This window comes from Pyxicephalus adspersus, chromosome 5 (assembly GCF_032062135.1).
Source record: "Pyxicephalus adspersus chromosome 5, UCB_Pads_2.0, whole genome shotgun sequence".
In the NCBI taxonomy this organism is placed as follows: domain Eukaryota; kingdom Metazoa; phylum Chordata; class Amphibia; order Anura; family Pyxicephalidae; genus Pyxicephalus; species Pyxicephalus adspersus.
Genome location: NC_092862.1, coordinates 136505939 through 136525863, shown reverse-complemented (window position 1 = coordinate 136525863; position 19925 = coordinate 136505939). Strand labels below are relative to the sequence as shown.

The window sequence follows — 19925 nt, the reverse complement described above, 5'->3', positions numbered from 1 at the left end:
CTAGTTTGCAAGATGATGTGGCCACACAGAACAAAGGGGAATTGCTATGCAGATCTTTTTCTTTCTCAAACCACATCTATCTTCAGTGTACTTAGCTGTTTGGCTGGAGTTGCCCATTAAGGTAGATCTGCTATATTAAAAATAAAGCAATCCCTTTAATGTGAACAATATGAACCTGAACCGTAATCATTTCATGTAAATTTCAATAAAGATTTAAATGATTGTAAAGAACGGAAAGACACTGGGAAAAACAAAGCGGTGTATTTCCACAAATTCCCCAATGGCAGATGAAGACAAAGGAGGAAGAATGAAGTGACAATCACAGATTCTTTAGGATCAGGAATAAAAATGTGTCACCCACAGACAGATGGATCATCTGCATGCAGCATGCACAGCTCGGCTTACCTCAGAACTATAATCATCGGCCGTGGTGGACACCTCGCTTTCAGGCTACAATAAAACAAAACCCTACTTGAAAAAAAAAGCTTTATTTTTCAAAGGTGCTTTTATTTTAGAGAGTGCTCTCTGCATGTGTATCCTATTTTGCACTGATACAGCGACATGAATCTCCATGTGGCCATTTATAGTACGAGGGTATTATTCTGTGTTAGTACAAAATGTGAAGCTGAAGTGATGCCTTTATTCATCGAGAAGGATTAAATTGCAGATTTTCAGGGCTACTCACCTCTCTTCAACAGCATACACAATAGGTCTGAAAGACACCTGACCATAACACTTAAATGAGCTTTTTGGAAATCCTATTCTAAACCACTGACATTATTATGGAGTTGGCCTGCTTACAACATTCTCTACTCTTCCATGAAGGCTGTCCTTAAGATTTAGAGCAGGGGTGTCAAACTCTGGTCCGAAACGTCCTTTTTTTTGGCCCCCAAATAAATTTTGAAAATGAATTACATCTGGCCCGCCCGCCGACTAATACGTATTGCAGCAAGTGATGCCGCTATTACAATTACCGGCATCACTTGCGTCTATAGGCCTGTGGACTGTTCTATGGACGCAAGTAATGCCAGGAATTGTAGTAGTGGCATCACTCACGTCTACAGAACAGCTCTCTGGCTATGCATGGCTCTGCATTGGAGTATATACGGACAGGTAGGCTCATTACAAATGATTACTTTACAAATAATTACTGATTATTTCAAATGCTGAAATAATCTGGAATTATCATAGAGCTATTGCATGCAGCAATTCATTTTGATTCACGTTGCATTCTCTGGCAAAGTAAAACAATCAATCTCAATAAGAAGAAACAGGAACACAGTAACCCTATTGAAATTTAACTCACAAGGCTACAAATAGAGAAACAGGCATAAGATTTTTTCTTAAATATAATTAAAAAAAAAAATCTTAGGCCTCCTTCTCTATTATAGGCTTGTTTCAGATTGAATTTTAGGCAAAACCTCTTTGTTTCCATATGAAAATGTTTCATATCTAATGAGAGGAAAAAGTGTCCTCAATTTGTTCAATACCTTTCAAGTTTGACACGCAACTTGGTCTAATTTTTTAAATTTGGCCCTCTGTGTATTTGAGATTGACACCCCTGATTTAAAGTGTCTGAAGGACAATGTGGCCATTTACTTTCAATTTATTCCAAAGGTATTCAGTAGGAATAGGAGGAGAGGGTTCTGTAAAGGCCACTTGAGTTTCTCCATACCATTTTGGTCAAACTTTGTCTTTATGAGGCTGTCTTTGTACAGATGGGCAAAGGAAGGACAAAGAAAACCTCCCAGAACCATTGCCACAAAGATTAAAAGCAGTTAATGCTCTAAAATGTCGAAGTATTAACAGTATCCTTCAATATATACACCTTAATTTATTTATTTAGCAAGATGCCCATTTAGGTAGGTAGATAGTTCCCTAGCTGTTTCTGTTTGTAAAGATATATAAATCCATAGATCAATAGGAGGATATAAAACATGTTTATGTTTTTTAGACCTCTGAAACTGACATTAGGGTTGAAATAAGGGCAGAGAATAGGCTTAGGTTTCAGGTATTGGGGTTGGAATATTTCAGGTTCAGTAATATCAAAGCAATGGTTTCAAGCAAACTACCATGTATACAACAGATGTAAACATCAAAGCTACCATCCATTGCTCACAGTCATTCGAAACTTGCAACTTTTTCAACTTCACTTTACATTTCCCATACTCCCGGTCTAAAAAAGTAACTCGACTGTTGATTTCAAGAAGAACTCTGTTAAAGCCCAATTCTAAGTTGCATTTAAATGTCCCTGAGCGGTGAGCCCCAGAAATTTCATGGCCTAAATTCTCAATTGGCTAGAAGTGGAAGAGAAATAAGTAGAAATATGTTATTATTTCTCACTTCCGCAACAGAAAATACTCTACAACAGTGTACCATGCTCCAGGCTGCTGCTGGAATACTGATCCTGGACCATTCTTTGTGAAGATGTTAGGGAGCTGCAACCACCTGGGAAGTGGAGCAGTTTTAGGGTGCTGGTCGCAAAAAGTGGGTGAAGCCTTCTATAGCAAGAATAGATGTATTTCCACCTATTACTATCCCACCAAAACCATTTTAAAATGCAGTGAGCCTGATTTATTAAAGCTCTCCAAGGCTACAGTGAAGCTTCCAGGTTTGCTGGATCACCCAGCTTCACTGATTAAAGTGTTGCTGTATACTGTAGCATGGCAGCAATATGTTCATGCAAACTTGTACAGTTACTAAATGTTACAATTTTAGAGCATGAGGCTTTTTTTGTCAAGCAACTTGGAATTCCAAATATAGTCGTGGATAATAAATCTTAGCACACAGATTCTATCGTGGGCTCAGCAAACTAAGCAGTCTAGCAAAAACTTGGCATGGAAAGACTGTTAAAACAGATGTCATTGAATATCATAAATTAGCAATTTTTAAATCCGATCAGGAAAGGTAAATTTGAAGAGGGATAAGTGAATTTAAAGTGAACCTGTCATGATCTAAAAAGAGTTTAAGATTTTAATGCTGTCAAACAGAATACAATATCATAAATTCATATTTGTATTGTACAGTATGTATCTTTGCACAGCCTCTGCATCCCATACCAAGGTTGTAAACTGTGCCACAACTACCATCCAAGTCAGATCCACCATCACCTTCTCCCAGCTCCAAATCCTGCACCTATATTAGTCAGAGTTTGGGCAGCACAGTGGCTCAGTGCTTAGCACTTTGGCCTTTGCAGTACTGGGTTCCTGGTTGGAATCTCGGCCAGGACACTATCTGCACTGAGTTTAAAGATTTACCCAGTGTGTGCATGGGATTTCTCCGGGTACTCTGGTTTCCTCCCACATTCCAAAAACATTCAGTTAGGTTATTTGGCTTCCCCCCAAAATCGACCTTAGACTGTATTAGGGACATGACTATGGCAGAGACTTTAGATTGTGAGATTAAGGGACAGCTAGTGAGTGACATGACTATGGACTTTGTACAGCGCTGAGTGATATGTCAGCGCTATATAAATACTGTGTAATAATAATAACAATAATAAATGGCCCCTGAGCTTCTGGTTTCAATGTGGTAAATGGTAGGAGCTTAATGAAGCTTAGGTTTGAATTTAAAAAGAAGAGTTAAGATCCTGTATACAGCTTCCAAGGTTTAAATGCACACTCCCGCCAAATGTCACTGCCCTGTCCAAAGAGAATGCCACTGTGGTCAATACAAGCGCTGTAAACAGACAGGGGGCTAGAATATGGATGATGCTGAACCCCCTCAATAATGTTACAAATAACAAAAAGAGTTTTTAATTCAAAGTAAATCACAGTATTTTTCCTGGGCCCTTACCTCAATGGTGTAGGTTTTGTCATGTTTGATAATCTCGCCATGAGGCAGCGTTCTCATGATGGTGAACTCGGCAGTGGTGCTGGCCCCGCTCTGAGCAGTCTGTGATGGGGCTTCATCGCTGTGGGATAAGACAGCTTCTGGAGTTTCTTCAGGTTGCTCCCGATGCTTGGAGCCAGAGGAGGTCTTCTTCTTCTTGGTCTTCTTGGAGGAAGCCTGGCTGTCAGTCTGCCCCTTACGTTGTCTGAACTGGGCAAGCTGCAAGATTAAAACAAACATTTTTAGCCATGCCTAATGGTTCTGGATGAAAGTAATTCTTCTGTGATATTTGCAACATCTCTGCAGCATAAACAACAATGAACTGTAGATCAGCTGCTTTCACTACCAAGCATGATGGAACATCAAATTATCATTATTGGGTCACAAGACTTGAATTTCCCAGTTTTTTGGACCTATTCCAAAAAAAAAAAAAAAAAATTACTCCAGCCCAATGAACCCAAAAAAGCAAGAAAGGTGTTCAAAATGTATTAAGAGCAAGTTCCCCTACTGTTTACAGAAGTGTTGCTTAACCAGGGTTCCTCTAAAGGTTCCTGGGGGTTCCTTGAGCAATGGACAATTTTAGACACTCAAGTCAGTTTAACAGATTCCAATGATCTTTTTGGCCGTTCCCAATAGCCAGCAATGTAAGAGGCATTCTTCCTACCAACCAACTAATGTACTGTGAGCTGTGGATATAGTAATTATAGCAGGGGTTCCCTGAAGACCTGAAAGTTAAGGGGTTAAAAAAAGTGGAGAAACACTGATTTACAGTGAGGTATGCCAGGTGATATGCCAGCAGTACTGCTTGACATAAAAGGTGCCATATTTAGTTAAAAATCAAAAAAGGGGGAATTAATACTGGAGAAGGGGTATTAAAACCCTAAATCAACAATCAAGGAACAAGAAAAAAAAAGCTATCCCCAGTTACAAAAATCCCAGCCCAATGAACCCAAAAAAGCAAGAAAGGTGTTCACAATATATTAAGAGCAAGTTCCCCTACTGTTTACAGAAGTGTTGCTTAACCAGGGTTCCTCTAAAGGTTGCTGGGGGTTCCTTGAGCAATGGACAATTTTAGACACTCATGTCAGTTTAACAGATTCCAATGATCTTTTTGGCCATTCCCAATAGCCAGCAATGTAAGAGGCATTCTTCCTACCAACCAACTAATGTACTGTGAGCTGCGGATATAGTAATTATAGCAGGGGTTCCCTGAAGACCTGAAAGTTATTTCAAGGGGTTAAAAAAAGTGGAGAAACACTGATTTACGGCGAGGTATGCCAGGTGAGATGCCAGCAGTACTGCTTGACATAAAAGGTGCCATATTTAGTTAAAAATCCAAAAAGGGGGAATTAATACTGGAGAAGGGGTATTAAAACCCTAAATCAACAATCAAGGAACAAGAAAAAAAAAGCTATCCCCAGTTACAAAAATCAGAGATACTAAAGCTGTGTACACATGTGCAATAAGAACTGATAAGAAGCACACGATGCATGAACGAGTGCTGTACATACAGCACTGTTCTGCTCTATGGAGAGGGGAGGGGGAGAGCGACGGAGCGGCACCCGTCACCAGGATGGATCCACGGACGATAAATGACACGGGCTGTACACACGCCAGATTCACGCCCGATATCCACCCCGAGATGATTATCAGACCAGAAAAATTTGATGTGTGTACGTAGCTTAAGGTACCACATCCCAAATATAACATTTCCAAAGTAATGAGACCAAAGAGATCCCAATAAAAGAGGGACTTAGGATACCCAAACAAGACAAAGCTAATAATCAGTCACATTTATTTATATACATTTTTAAAAGCATACACTCTATACAAGTAGTCCCCGAGGACATCTGACATATGGACAAATCCTAGATACGAACGGGGCTTCATATGACTTGCAGAAGAAGTCTTTTGCTGTTCTGCAAGCTCTTGTAACTCTTTAATGACAAAAACAAACCCTGCAGTTTCTTTTTGCATATCAAAGCACAGCTTGGTTAAGAAGTTAATGAATGTCTATGCTCCAAAGTTTTTTTTTTTTTTTGCTTTGTTTGTGGTTACCTTACAGTGAAGATTTTTACAGTAACTGACACCACGTTGCCTAATTCCATTTATTAAAATAATGTACATGTTCCGACTTACATGCAAATTCAACTTAAGAACAAACCTAGAGTTCCTATCTCGTATGTAACCAGGGGACTACCTGTATATACAAAGAATTGTTAAATTATTCCTTAAAAAGTCCAAAAACTAAAGGGGTAGGTACAACTGAAGGCGAGTGAAAACCCCTTAAATATTTATTGAATCAATAAGTACCACATCCCCAAATCAAACAATGGAAAGAGATGGGAGGCCTAGTACCACCACTACTACACCAATATACCACTAAGGTTTTTGCTGAACTCCTGAGGAATCAAACTAGATCAGCGAAACGTGTTGAGTAAATCATACACCCCCCAAACTTCCATTTGGTTTGTTGTTTGGTGGGAACAGTACTTACCTTCTTTTTTGGTAGCAGAATACTGTCTAGTAAACTGATCTCATCAACCCTTGGTTGTTGAGTCTTTGAACCTCCCTTGTAGTGGCAATAAACATTTATCTAGTGGCCCATATGGCCCCTTGAGCAATTTGATTTTATAAGTGGGTGTTAGGCTTTAAATATCTTGTCCCTAAAGTCCCCCTTAAGCTACATTAGTTCATCTAAGCCCAACTTGGCCACAGGGTGACAACACTGAAGTGTTTTGGCAGCATAGAAATGAATGATAAGAAATAGGAGGCATTTGGTTGTCCGATTTGGAAGCAACCTACAAACATATGGAATAGCAGTTTGTTTTTTGCTTGGACATATAGATTCCGTGAAACGTGTTGTTGTTCATGGAGACGAAGTATGAACTGTTGTTTATGTCACTGTTTTTTCTACTATGTATGGTTTTAACTATTTATGTATTGTTGATTATGTAATAAAGTATTTATTTTTTCTATTTTTTGTAAACCAAATGGTAAATTTATCCTGAGCATGTGCCTCAAAGTCCCAATTAATCTTGTTGCTTTCTTGAAGCATTGCCACCCCATTACATAAAGTGGACAGATCATCACATTGATGGACAAGATCAACAGGTAAAAAAAGTTACAACAGGCCTCAGTAAAACAAAAAGCAGCTCTAATATACTTTAGGCATCCTAAAACCATGCTAGGGTGTCCACTAAAATAAAAAAAGAATAAAAAGAAAGCAGCAACCAAGGTTCAGACGGTACTCTCGTTGAAGATTAGAGCTTTCTGAGAATTTAATGACACAATCAATTTACCCAAATGCCCAAGACGACATTTCTCCTGCAAAGCCCCCACACTAATCCTCCAAATCAAATTTAAAGCTTGGCCGAGACTCATTGTCCTGTGCCAAGATCTCATTTGGTAGAAGCATGCTCAGAAAGGCAAGCAGAAAAAAGACCATGAGTACTGTGCCCAATGTGACACCTGAACAAGTAATAACCTAAAAGATAAAACAAAGTACAGAAACCCAATTCAGCCTATTAGCAATTCTTTGTCCCATTGTTCTGACAACTATAAATCGATAAATAATTAAATCGGCTTGCTGTGGGTTATTTTATTTAGAGATCCAATCAGGATTTTTTTTATTCTTTTCAAACACTGTAAAATAAAAGTATATGTACTGAAATATATCAATAGAAGAAGAAATTGTAGGCAGGTGGCAGTCCCTGTATTGTGACCCAGCTCCTTAGTAACCACCCAAAAATAGCCAGGTGGTCATCGAAAAGTGCTGGGTGGTGCACCCAGCTAAAAGGGGCTGGAGAGAACACTGAATATATAAAATAGAATAGCGAGAAAGAGATATTGATATGAATAGACAACTAGCCCATAATTGTTTATTAAAACATTTTAGTATGCAATAATGGTCAAAAGATGTTGACAATAAAAGTAGTATAATCCACAGTGATATCTTCCATGACATAGCAAAGTTTCCATCTATCATCTCCACATAAAAAACTTTAGGTTCACTTTGAAAATTAGAGATCAGGCCTGTCTTTATTGCAGAAAGGGACAGACAATGTCCCTCCTGCAAAAAAAACATATTTACCTGTCTGATCTCCATCTTCTTCCAAAAAAAAGGAAAAAAATGCTGAGCTATGCACGCAGACTTTTTTAATTCTTTTGCCACTTTCACAAAAGTGAGAGAATAAGGAAATCCACAATCTTTAGATCTTAGGAGCTCTTTTGATCTGGCCATGATGACAAAGAGATCTGCTGGAGCCTCAATATCTGAGATTTATACAAGACAAATTCAACATGCATACTCTCTAAGGAGGGTCATATTGATGATGCCGAAACATCGATATGGAAACATTAACGTCATGGTTTTAAGGTGGTATTAAAAATCAACTTTAAAAAAATGGCACCAGGCCAGTGGTTCCCAGGATGGGACAGATGTTGTCCCTTCTGCAAAAAGTAATTTTTACCTGCTTTTTTACCCCCCATCTGGCAAAAGTCCCTGAGCTGCACATGTTGGTGCCAGGGCAATCCTGGCTTCCCTCAGGGTTGCCAGGATTAAATGATCTCCCACCCACCTGCGCGGGAGTTGCGTCATCTAAGCCTGGTCAATCAAGATGGCTGAATATCAGGATGCGGAAGAAAAGAAGAGCAAGGATAGCAGTGCCCATCTTAAAACGGGACGAGTATCCCCAGGGTTTAGATCCGCTTCAAAGTCGTGGTAAATATATGGAGTATCTATTTTTATCATGCGACCAATCTGCACTTAGATTCATTTAGATTTTGAGAAACATGGCTTAATCACTCAAGTATATTACTTTTACCAGTAGGCACTCTTCGCAAAAATATATAATGTTTGCATGTTCAAATATGTAGAATATATCAACAATTTCCATGGGATGTACTTACTTTTTTACATTGGTGTGTGATAGGCAGGGATGGATGTATACAAATGCTCACAAGTAGAAACTGTGATGGGTCACACATCAACATTACAGGATTCCAAGACTATGTACACAAGTCGATACGAGCGATTGGGCAAGAATCTGACGCGCAGAGGTCGCCCAACTGATAGATCCATGAACGACAGATGATGGAGGACCACCAGTGAAGGAAGAAGAACACAGTGGGGTGCCGCTCACTCGTTTTCCCCCTTCCCCTCTGCATAAAACAGAATAGCACTGTCTTTCAGTCTTTTGTCACTGGAAACGATCATGAAAGATTGGTTCCAATGGCAATAATTGACCATGTATACACAGCCTTATACATACCATGGACAATTTCTGGGGAGCCAAGTAACCTAACTGCATAAATTTGGGGGTAACCAGAGTGCCAGAGGGAAACCCACATGAAAACAAGGGGAACATGCAAAGTTCTAGACCAGTGTTTCTCAACCAGGGTTCCTGCAGAGGTTTCCAGGGGTTTCCTTAAGCAATGAGCAACTTGTGCCACTCCAGTAAGGTACCACTGGCATCAATGATCTTTTTGGCTGTAGGGGTGACATTCTAATAAGATATTCTTCCTTTTGACCACTAGATGAATATATGGTAAGTTTTTTATTTGAAAATTAAAGTAGGAGTTCCCAAGAGTTATTATATGGGGTCCCCCCCATGTTAATAAGGTTGAAAAAAGTCTGGTGTAGACACTTGAGCCACCATGCTGCACCCAGGTAACCTGCTAGGTTGCAAGCAATAAAGATCTGACAGTGGTCCTAACCCTATTCTATCAGGACGATAAAAAAACATTTTGAATAAAACTGGCCTTTAAGGTGCTGCCATGTGAAAAAGTTTACCAGCTATCATGAAAATCCATTTGAGCAAAACTGACCTTTAAGATAAAACCCAAACCTGAGCCAATTGTTAAACAATGAAAAGGAAAGTATGAATACTTTTACGCTACCTTGTAACAAAACATGACGGGCTGACCGTGGGAATTGTCCTCATGAGCGACGCCAGGAACCGGACCTAACCTGGCAGATTTCAGGTGACTTGTGACAGTGCAGCTTATGTGATTTACTGCAGAGCTGAGATTTATGTGGACAAATCCTGTTACCATATGATAATCCTAAAGTAGCTGAAGACTGGTCACACTGTGACTGTTAATTAGACTTTCCAGGGACAGTATGAAAAGTCAAAAGAAGATTAAATGCATGAAAAGTCCAGAAAGGATTATCGATCACAAAAATGGACAAAACTTTTTTTCACTGTAGCAAAGCCCCAAAAAGCCTTCTATAGGTTGTCTCATTTGTTTTTATTGCTGTGTGGGGAGATTTCCCTTTATTTCATGTTGTGTCACGAAGACAAAGAGGACAAATAAAGTAACATTTGCATTTTTCTAGAAATGTGGACAAGAGTTAGAATCTTTGTACGGTTGTGTTGCTGTCTGTATACTGCTAGAATTCTTGTGTCCTGGAGAATCACTGGAACAGCAAGTAATAGAAGATCTCCCAACAGGAACACAATATATAGAACCATAATCAAGATTCTAGCCCTTCTCTGCCTAAACCGTTGGTAGATAACCTTTTAAGACAGGTAATCCTCACTTAACGACTTTCCTGTTTACCAATTGCCCACACTTACGGCTGGCTATTTCGACAGGCAAACTGTACAAAACTGTACAGTGCACATCATGCTCTTTTGTCTTCCTGCTTCGTGATCCTCCTCGATGACCCCTGGTCTGCAGCCTGTCAATGAACTTGACCGGGTCTATCTTATGCTCCTCGCCTAAAACCAAATTCAATAAAGTGCAGGACACAGGAATGGAATCTGGCTGTTAAGCAGGGACCATCTGTAAAAGGGGAGACCCCCTCACCTTCTGCGTGCTTGCCCATTGCCGCGGCAGTAAAGACTGAATGGCTAGCACGCAGCAATGGGCTACAGACTGCCTGTTGCACAATTTTTTGGAAGCACTTCACCTGATCTTGCACTGCACAGGCCAGGAAGAAGATGGTGGTGCTCAGTGTCCAGCTCACACCGGAATGAAGAAGGAAAATGGGATGGTGCTGGACTGACTCAACGGCTTTCCTTCTGTAAAGGGGTTATTTTTTTTTTTTTTATGTGATACTCCCACTTTATTCCAGGAGAAATGTATTAACCCTATCTTAGCAGGCAGGTTTACTCCTCTCTATGTGACCTGTTCCTCAAAGCCTGTTCAATTTGTCTCTGATATTTTCACATACAACGCAGGACCAGCACTTCTGCATTTTAAAGAAGTATACCTCCCATAGCAGCTGAATGGAGGTGATACGGAGCTGACCATGTTTAAATGCTGGTGCACCAAGAACCAGCACAGCAATGGAGGCAGTGAAGGGGCTGGCAAATTTACAGCTGCTGAAGGCCAGACAGGAACCAGCACTGGTCTGAACAAGTCCGAATCTCCAAAGAGGGGACACAAAAAAAAGATAGTGCTAACCTGTTACTCTTTTATGGAAAAAAAAATTGAAATCATTTGTCCCGATCCTCTATTCATCTGCATTATGTCATGCATGTGTGATTGGCTTATTTTCCCAGAAGTCTTCTCTAGAAGTGAAATCAGAGGCACGAAATCAGAGTTTCCTTTTTGTATAGTTTATTCACAGCTATTATGCAGATATTCTCCTCTATTACAACCCAGAGATGGCTCAGGTGATGGCAATAAAAGCAGACCCTCCATTTCTCTCCTATCCATGTAAGAAATTACACGGAGGACGGATATAAATTTCTTCAGGAAATGGAACAATCTTTGGACATCCAAAGAGCCAATCAAAATGAGGGAAGACTCTGAACCTGGTGCATTACCTAACCACAGATTTAGATAAATTAGATTTTTTTGATTAACTTGATTTCGCATTTAGAGGGAGGTGTGCAGATTAAAGGCCAGAGAAGGGTCGCTAAAGCCCAACTGTACTGTGTTTATTTGGAAGGTATTTGCAAGGTAAAACAAAATAGCTTAAAGTTTCTTTGAAAGCAAGCAAAACTCGAAAGGGGACATCTTAGGCAGCCTAACTGAACAAAATTATTCAACAACCTAGTAAAATCAATAATACCAAATCGCTTTATTTTCCATAACAAAAACACATAAAAACAATGGATCCTTATCTTGCATATGTGGTGAATGGTTAACAATTAAACATATTGAATCCTTAATATTGTTCTCAGTTCTCACAGCAATTAAGTCAGCTTCATTAGGAGATATTAGAGAACTTTCCTTTATGTTGAAAATCTGTTGTACAACATCATCCCTAAAATATTATTTTTTATTTTATCTCTTTCCAATAGCTGGCCATACCGAAGAAGTCTTCTCATATATTGGCCCCAAACACACAAGGGGGATGGGAGGGTCAAGATAAAAAAAAAAAAACCTTCAAATAGATAGAAATGGCAATCACTTCAAAAGGTTTTCCCACATATAACGGTACAAATGCTCAAAGCATTTACCATCATAGGAAGTGTAACCTGGATACCAATTTCCTTTCCTTCCTAAGGGAATATCTATTTGTAATGTGGCAGCATGCATAATTTGAACACCATATATTTTTCTTGTTTATTAAAGTTTATTTAACAAGCAGCCACAGCCTGAGTAAAAAAGCCTGTCCCTGCCAGAACTCTTTCAAGACTTCCCCTTGCTCCCTTTGGGGAAGCAGAAAGCTCAGTGCTCAACGCAGCCGGGTGGGAAGAAATTGTAGGTGGGTGGCAGCCCCTGTATTGTGACCAAACTCTTTAGTAACCACCCAAAAACAGCCAGGTGGGTGCTGAAAAGTGCCGGGTGGTACACCCAGGTAAAAGTGCCTGGGGAGAACCCTGAAGCTCCCTAATCAGCTGAAAACATGAGAACTGATGATTGTTGTAAAGCTATGGGTCTGCCTCGAAGGGGGACGCCCCAGTCTTCTGCAATGAAACCACTAACTCTTCACAGAGAACAAGGCTCCCAGTTGCCAGAATGCTGGCAGGGGACAGACTTTTCTATTCAGGCTACAGATATTTAGGGAAGAATTGGGCTTTAAAGTAGTACAATAGTAGGCAGGTCTTTATTGCGAAAGGGACATTGCAAACAAAACCTGCCTACTCGCAAATTTGCAAAGCAGACTAATAGTTCCACTTTAAAGAGGCTTTGTTCCTTAAACACCTACAGCCTGCAAATTTTCAAATAGACAGGTGATGTCCCTTTAATTAAACATACTTACCTGCCTGATAGCTATCATTTTTTTTAAAAAAGCCTTTGGGTATCCAGGCATCCCCTGCAGCTGCTGGGACTGAATGAACTCCTGTGTGCATGAGTGATAGTTACATCCTCCAATCAAGATGGTTGAAAACCAGGAAAGCTAGAAGACCAGAAGGAGAAGATGGTGGTGCCTGCGAAGGGACAGGTGAGTCTACCTAAAAGATTGCAATCAGGCAGTGTATTTTATAAATGAATGGACAATTGCACATGCGCATCTCATCTCGCAAGCACATGTGCATCTCATCTTTTTTGACAGTTGCCCAGAGCAAATCAGGCAGGTAGGTGGGATTATTGGAGTAATTAAGTAAGTGTCACTAATCTTACTCTAGAGCTATAAAATACATATGTCAACAAATTTTTTATTAAAGATAATAAACATCTGAAATCCATAAATGTTAGATGTTTTACCTGGAAAGACATTGTCATTTTGTCTAGACAGTCCTGAGATTTACCTTGGCCTTTTAATCAGTAGCGCCAAGTTGTTTCTCTACAATTATAGGTCAACAGCACCAAACCACATAAAAATAAATAAATAAAAAAGTCCCTCACTGGTGCCCTCATTGAACCGAGCTATAGACAAACAGAAAAGAATCTGAACATGCTGCGTAATCTAAAAGAAATTCACAGACCAGACATGTCCTTGACAATCTCTAGACATGGGGAATAATCAGACTGGGTCTATTATGCTGAAAAACAACTATATTGGTGTAAGCACAAATTGAAGACCTGGCTAATTGCACAAACAACCCCAGATCGCTGTCTGAGTCAGTCAGACAACCCGAAAAGTTTTCTGTCTGAAAGACGGGGCCAGATTTTAAAGTGGACCTCTCAGTAACATTAAATAAAAGAAAAAGTTCCACATCAATCATCGAGCTCCGATCTGGAGACTTTGCCTAGGATGAGATTCTCAGCAATCTGCTGCAGGCACTGTTCAATGTTTTTAACAGATCAGATGCAGATTCAATATTAAAACAAACAAAACAAATATGTATATACTCAAAATATTGATCAACTGCTGATTGGGAATGCATATTGTGCACAGGTGGGAGTGTAATGGAGAAATCTGGGTGATCAATGGCTGTAAGGACTGTTCAGAAGCTAATGGAACAACACTGACAGATGGGGTATTTCCATCAATATTCAGTCCGATCAATATTGTAAAGTATGAAGCAGTAATACAGGTAAATTATCAATATTAGAAAAACATCTATCAGTGTAAAGTTAGCTTAAGGCAGTGTTATCAATATTCCTCCAGAGGTTGCTGGGGGTTCCTTGAGCAATTTGTGACTCTCGGGTCAGTTTAAGTGACACCAATGATCTTTTTGGCTATCTGTAAGGGTGACATTCTTCCCAATGGCCAGTAACGTAAGAGACATTCTTCCTACTGGCCACCACATTAATATACTGTAATCCGTGGATATAGTAATTATAGCATGGATTCCCTGAAGATTGGAAAGTTATTTCAAGGGAACTGGAAAAGGCAATAAAATTTACATATATCATCCCTGACCTAGAATCTCATGTTAGGAAGCAGATCCCAACTCTGGATTTTCCCAAAATAAACTTGGTGCTATCAAAGAGCAAATAATTAATTGTCATGGATGAGCAGTGTGATCTTTAAGAGAGGTAATAAATATCTTGAAATACTATTTACACACTACTTTGGATGCATGTCCTTAGGGTGAACCTTCCACTAAGATGGTAAATCGATGTAAGCCATTCCTCCTCATAAATTAAATACTATTTATAAGTGATAAACATACTGTAAAAATAAAAAAACTAAGTCTGATTTGCTTTACTTCTGTTTTCCAGTAGTAGTGTCCAGGGATGACATTATTACGCTTACAGAGTCCAATCAAATAAACAGCAGGTAAAATCTCACTAGAAAATGTTCTAGTCCAGGGGTGTCAATCTCAAATACACAGAGGGCCGAAATTAAAAACTTAGACCAAGTGGGGGGCCAAACATGAAATTTATTGAAAAAACTGAGGAAGTTTACTACTTCATCTATAACATAACAAAAACAAACCCCTCTACACACACTTTAGGGTTGAAAAGACTAATTTCTATCTATCTATCTATGCACGCTGTGTGTTGTTCATTCTCTCACATCACAAGTTTGTCTGACACTAAATATTACACTATGCAGTCTCTAATGGATTGAAACAAACAAAATGGCCCTGGTAGTCAGGCACCATGTGATCATTGCCTAGGCTTTGTGTCACATGATGGGTGTACAGGAATAATGTATATGTATTGCATGTACTGAAAATGATGATGTGAGGTGGTAACGAGGGCAGGCCGGCCAGATGTAGTTAATTTTCGGAAATCTTTGGGGGTAAAAAAAAAGGACCTTAAGGGCCAGATTTGACACCCCTGTTCTAGTCCATTTCAAGAGCAATAGGGCCGCTTGGGATTTCAGTTCATCAGAGGCATTGGGCCTGATTTATTAAAGCTCTCCAAGGCTGGAGAGGATACACTTTCATCAGTGAAGCTGGGTGATCCAGCAAACCTGGGATAGATTTCCTAAAAGTAATTTGCTATTTGTTAGCAAATGATTTCAATTCTGGACTAGATCCATTCCAGGTTTCCTGGATCACCCAGTTTCACTCATGAAAGTGTATCCTCTCCAGCCTTGAAGAGCTTTACTAAATCAGACCCATTGAGATTTCAGATTTGCTGAAAGGTCCATTTTATAGAGATGGGCTATGGGGAGGTTTTTTATGTATTGCAGAGATGTACGGATGTTTTTATTTATAGTAACATGATACAATATGCAGTGCTCAACCCAGAATTTTTTTAAGCTGGCTGGGAAGAAATTGTAGGCGGATTGCAGCCACTGTATTGTGACCACCCAAAAACATCAGGGTGGTTACTGAAACGTGTTGGGCAGTGTGCACAGGTAAAAGGGGGTGGTGATATGCAATATACTATTGTTAAATTGTATTAATATAAAATTTGTAATCTTATATTTCACTTACATGCCATGTAAAGAAACAAAATTATATAATTTACCCAGAAGCTGTTGTTCTCTTTTAAGGAGGTTTGATTTCCTGCTTTTTAGGGTGGCTTTTTCTTGAAGTTTGCCTACCTTTGCTTAGTACTCCGGTGACACGTGGTTCTGTTGGGTTTCACATACTAATAGGAAAAATACAAAGCGCTTTGCTGAGGAGCCCTAATAGGCCACAACAGTTCAGATGCCAGGAAAAGGTCACCTGTTGCCATAAAAGCCCACTGAGTGGGGCATTCATGTAAAAATGGCATTTAGCCAGAAGTCACTGCTTTAGAATGGCTTCTCTGCACGTTTCTACCAAAGCCTCCCCACCTGTTCTATGTTCCTCTCCGATCGAGAAAGTTGAAAACTGGGTTTGCTTGTTCATCGTTCCTTTCAAGCAATTGGAACAGCAACAGTGATCGTATCCATCTGTGTTTTGCTGCCCATCTGTCACCAAATGCTGCGTTGTCAATAAAACTCCCTCCTGGCTCCAGACACCCAAAGTCCTTGTCACGGCTTATTGGCATCCAAGAATAGTACGGTGTAAGTTATTCATATGAACCAATGACAAGGAATAGGCAGGAGCTCTGTGGCTCAATTTAAAAAGTGAAAATTTGCTGATCTAATATAACCAAAATACAAAAATTCCATATAAATAATAATTTGTTATTGCAATTTTAAAACTAAATTTCTTTATATATCTAAAGCAGCACCCTTTCATTAAAAAAAAATCTGGTGTAAAGTGACAACACTCTGTTCTTGTGTCTCATGATATTCTAAAACTACAAGTGACCATTTCAATTCACAATAAATGAGTGGTATGGTATGGTCTATGGTAACAGAAGTTTGGTTCTGGCATGAAGAAGCGGTAAATGCACCTCAACCTCACCTCCAGTATGAACATAACATATGCTACAAACCCCTCACCACTGCAGGTAATTTTCAATTACTAATGAACAACCACTTAAAGCGGACCTAAAGTCAACATTTATATATATATATATATATATATATATATATATATATATATATATATATATATATCTGCACTGCAGCCAGCATCAAGGAGTCACACAGAGGCTCACAGTGGCAGATATCGGTGGGTGTCTTATTTGTGGGGGGTGTTTTATTTTAGTTTTTTGAGCAAAAATCGGGGGGTGGCTTATTTGATGGGGATGCCTTATCATCAGGGAAACACGGTGTGTGTGTGTGTGTGTGTATATATATATATATATATTATAATATGTTTTATTAGTTTGCCTCAAAAAGCTCCTTTCTGCTGTCCCTTTTTCTTAGACAACCTTGTGAAAATGTAATATATATATATATATTTTTTTTTTTTTAGGTGCAGCACCGCCTCTTTCAGTCTTGATCACAGCGGCGATAAAGACTGCAGGGGAGCGCAGTGCCTGAGGATACTTACGTCACGCATCCTGGATGGCTCTGGCTGCTCCTTCTGCGCATGCCCAATCTCAGGCATGTGCAGAAGAGGCCTTTTTTCCACTAAGGGGAAAGAAATGCCGATCTCATGCATGCGCAGTCAGACTGGCTCTCTTTTTTCCTTTTTACAGCGGGCTATGTCACCCAATCCCTCACCTGCGCAGTGCTAGATCAGGTGGCGCAGCAAGAAGACTGGAAGAGAAGAGTGAAGATGGTGGTGCCCAGAACGAAGAAGAATTCTAGGACGAAGCGGGGCTGGAAGAAGGGAAGGTCCAGCGCCATCGAGGGATCTGTGGGATTAAACGTGTGATTTTATTTTTACTTTAGTACCGCTTTACCCAAACCCGAAATGCTACAGACTTTGTAGTAACCACCTCTAGCCACCGGGAGGAGTCTCATGCACTTAAGTCTTTGCTCATACACCTGGTCCGAGTCATTTACGACTTTGTTGGAAAGATCCCAAGTGCAGGTCCAGTGTTATGTGCATTGTGGAAAGCTGGCATTCAGAACAATGTGGCTTCCCTAATGTAAGGTACGTTAGCCTACAAATACTGCATGATAACTGCTCATGAGTTATCACATCCACTTGTAAAAACAATCCATAAGGTAAAGGTAATAAATGTGTATTTGTAAAATAAATATTTGATTTCAGTAACACACTATATCTATTTCTAGCTGTTGGTTTAGAAACCTATACAGATTATAATTTACCTCTAAAATATTAATATTCCAAACTGTATTCTATTCGGTTACACAATTTAGCTTTGGAATAGGATGCCAAAGTTTCAGGCTAGCATTAAGGAGGCAGAATTTGATATAAATTAAAAGACTGGAAAAGCGGCAGATTATCTACACAGGAACTTTTCTCTTTCCATATATTTGCACAAAATCCCAGGGTAAAATCCTTATTAGAATTTCACTTCTAAACTTCTGACACAATAATTGTTAATATCCCTTGTAACTAGATGAATCTTGTAAAATAAGATGTAATCTGTCACGGAAAAGATGGCTCTGCTAATTTGTTGAAAGCCACCAAGCAAGTTCTGAGAAGGATTTATTAAAAGAAGGCCAATTAAACCAGACTGACACACCAGCAGTTTTAACAAGGCCTGTAAGCTTTGCAAAGATGTTTTATTATAGCTGACTGACAGTCATACCTATAAAACATAACTAATCCAACCTCTGTATATTGGTGTGGTACATAGAAAACACGACACAATATTGGCTGAAATTCCAACCGCATAGTTCTCTGTGGGTAAATAAGGCAGCCATCATATTTAAAGAGGAACGAAACTCAAAAAATAGTCTTTCAATTATTAATCGATTCGTTCTTACTTGCTTGCACTTTTATGTCAGTCTTTCTGGTGGCACTGGCTGGGTCAGCTTGTATCCATGAAAAATATAATGATTTATGAAGTGTTTAGAAGTGGCCAGCTTGTGACTGGCAAGTTTACCTTTTCTTCCTCTCCTGACCTTCTTCTCCACCCACTACCTCTCCCTCACTAGCTGGAGCCCTCTGCACGGAGAGCTTACAAGCTGAAAAGAAGCAGGAAGCAGCTGCAGACTGAGCAGTCACACTTGAGTGACATGAGAGTCCCAGGCAAGGAAAGAAAAAAAAATCTGCAAAATTAGGGGAGTGGATTAGAAACACTCCCATCAAGGATGACATTTCCCAGATTGCACTTCACCGCCTAGGCAATGGAGAGACCTGGGGGTGTGGCTAGAACTCGTTTTTTCATGTTTAAAGGTAAAAGCAAGCTGGAAAAAAAAGTATTCAGATGATTATACATTGGGCTTATGTTATCCATAAGCCAAAGTTGAATGTGTGAGTTTAGGTATGCTTTAAGGACTGAGAGAATTGCATGGAAATGGAAATGAGGTGGGGAGGAACCCACGCAAACACAGGGAGAACCTGCAAACTCCATGCAGATAGAGTCCTGGGGGAGATTCGAACCTGGGACTCAGCGCTGCAAAGGCCAAAGTGCTAACCACTGAGCCACCGTCATAGCCCTCTTCTTTTCTGGTAATATCAAACTACTAAGTGTGCTGACCCAGCTCCCCACAATCTCAGCCCCCTTATGTTGCTGCTGGTTGAGGAAAAAAAGGAAATAATAATGAACATCATTTGACAGCTCTAGGTATGCCGACGCCTCATCCAAGATGGAACACACAGAAGCAATGTCAGGATTTTATTATGTCTACAAATGGAAGCTTTTCGAAGTACACAGATTATGTTAAAAACTCTTCTAATCTAATGGGAATAATTTGTTGAAATAAAAGATCTAGTGACAGGGTCTCTTTAATGTATATGACATGAACTTTGCATTTTCTGCAATATTAGGGTAATATTATGTAGATAGAGGATGTACAGGAATGCTGGAAATGGCTACAGCAATGAAGGAAACGACAATCTTTTTGTTGAAGTGAACAATGATTCACCCACCCATTCCTCTGCGCT

At 39.7% G+C, this 19925-nt stretch overlaps 1 protein-coding gene across 8 annotated transcripts in view; it reads right to left on the bottom strand.

Annotated features, from left to right (window-relative positions):
- Window positions 1-19925, bottom strand: part of AKAP9 (A-kinase anchoring protein 9) — a 132803-nt gene that overhangs the window by 107178 nt on the left and 5700 nt on the right. For 5 of the 8 annotated variants that reach the window (XM_072412834.1, XM_072412842.1, XM_072412833.1 and 2 more), the window contains exons 2-3: window positions 3796-4050; window positions 406-450 (exon numbers count right to left, since the gene is read on the bottom strand). In XM_072412834.1, the coding sequence (XP_072268935.1) occupies window positions 406-450; window positions 3796-4050 (300 nt within the window). Of the gene's footprint in view, window positions 1-405; window positions 451-3795; window positions 4051-9732; window positions 9763-19925 lie in introns of those variants that run through there. The other 3 variants (XM_072412838.1, XM_072412840.1, XM_072412836.1) reach the window with 2 other exon arrangements.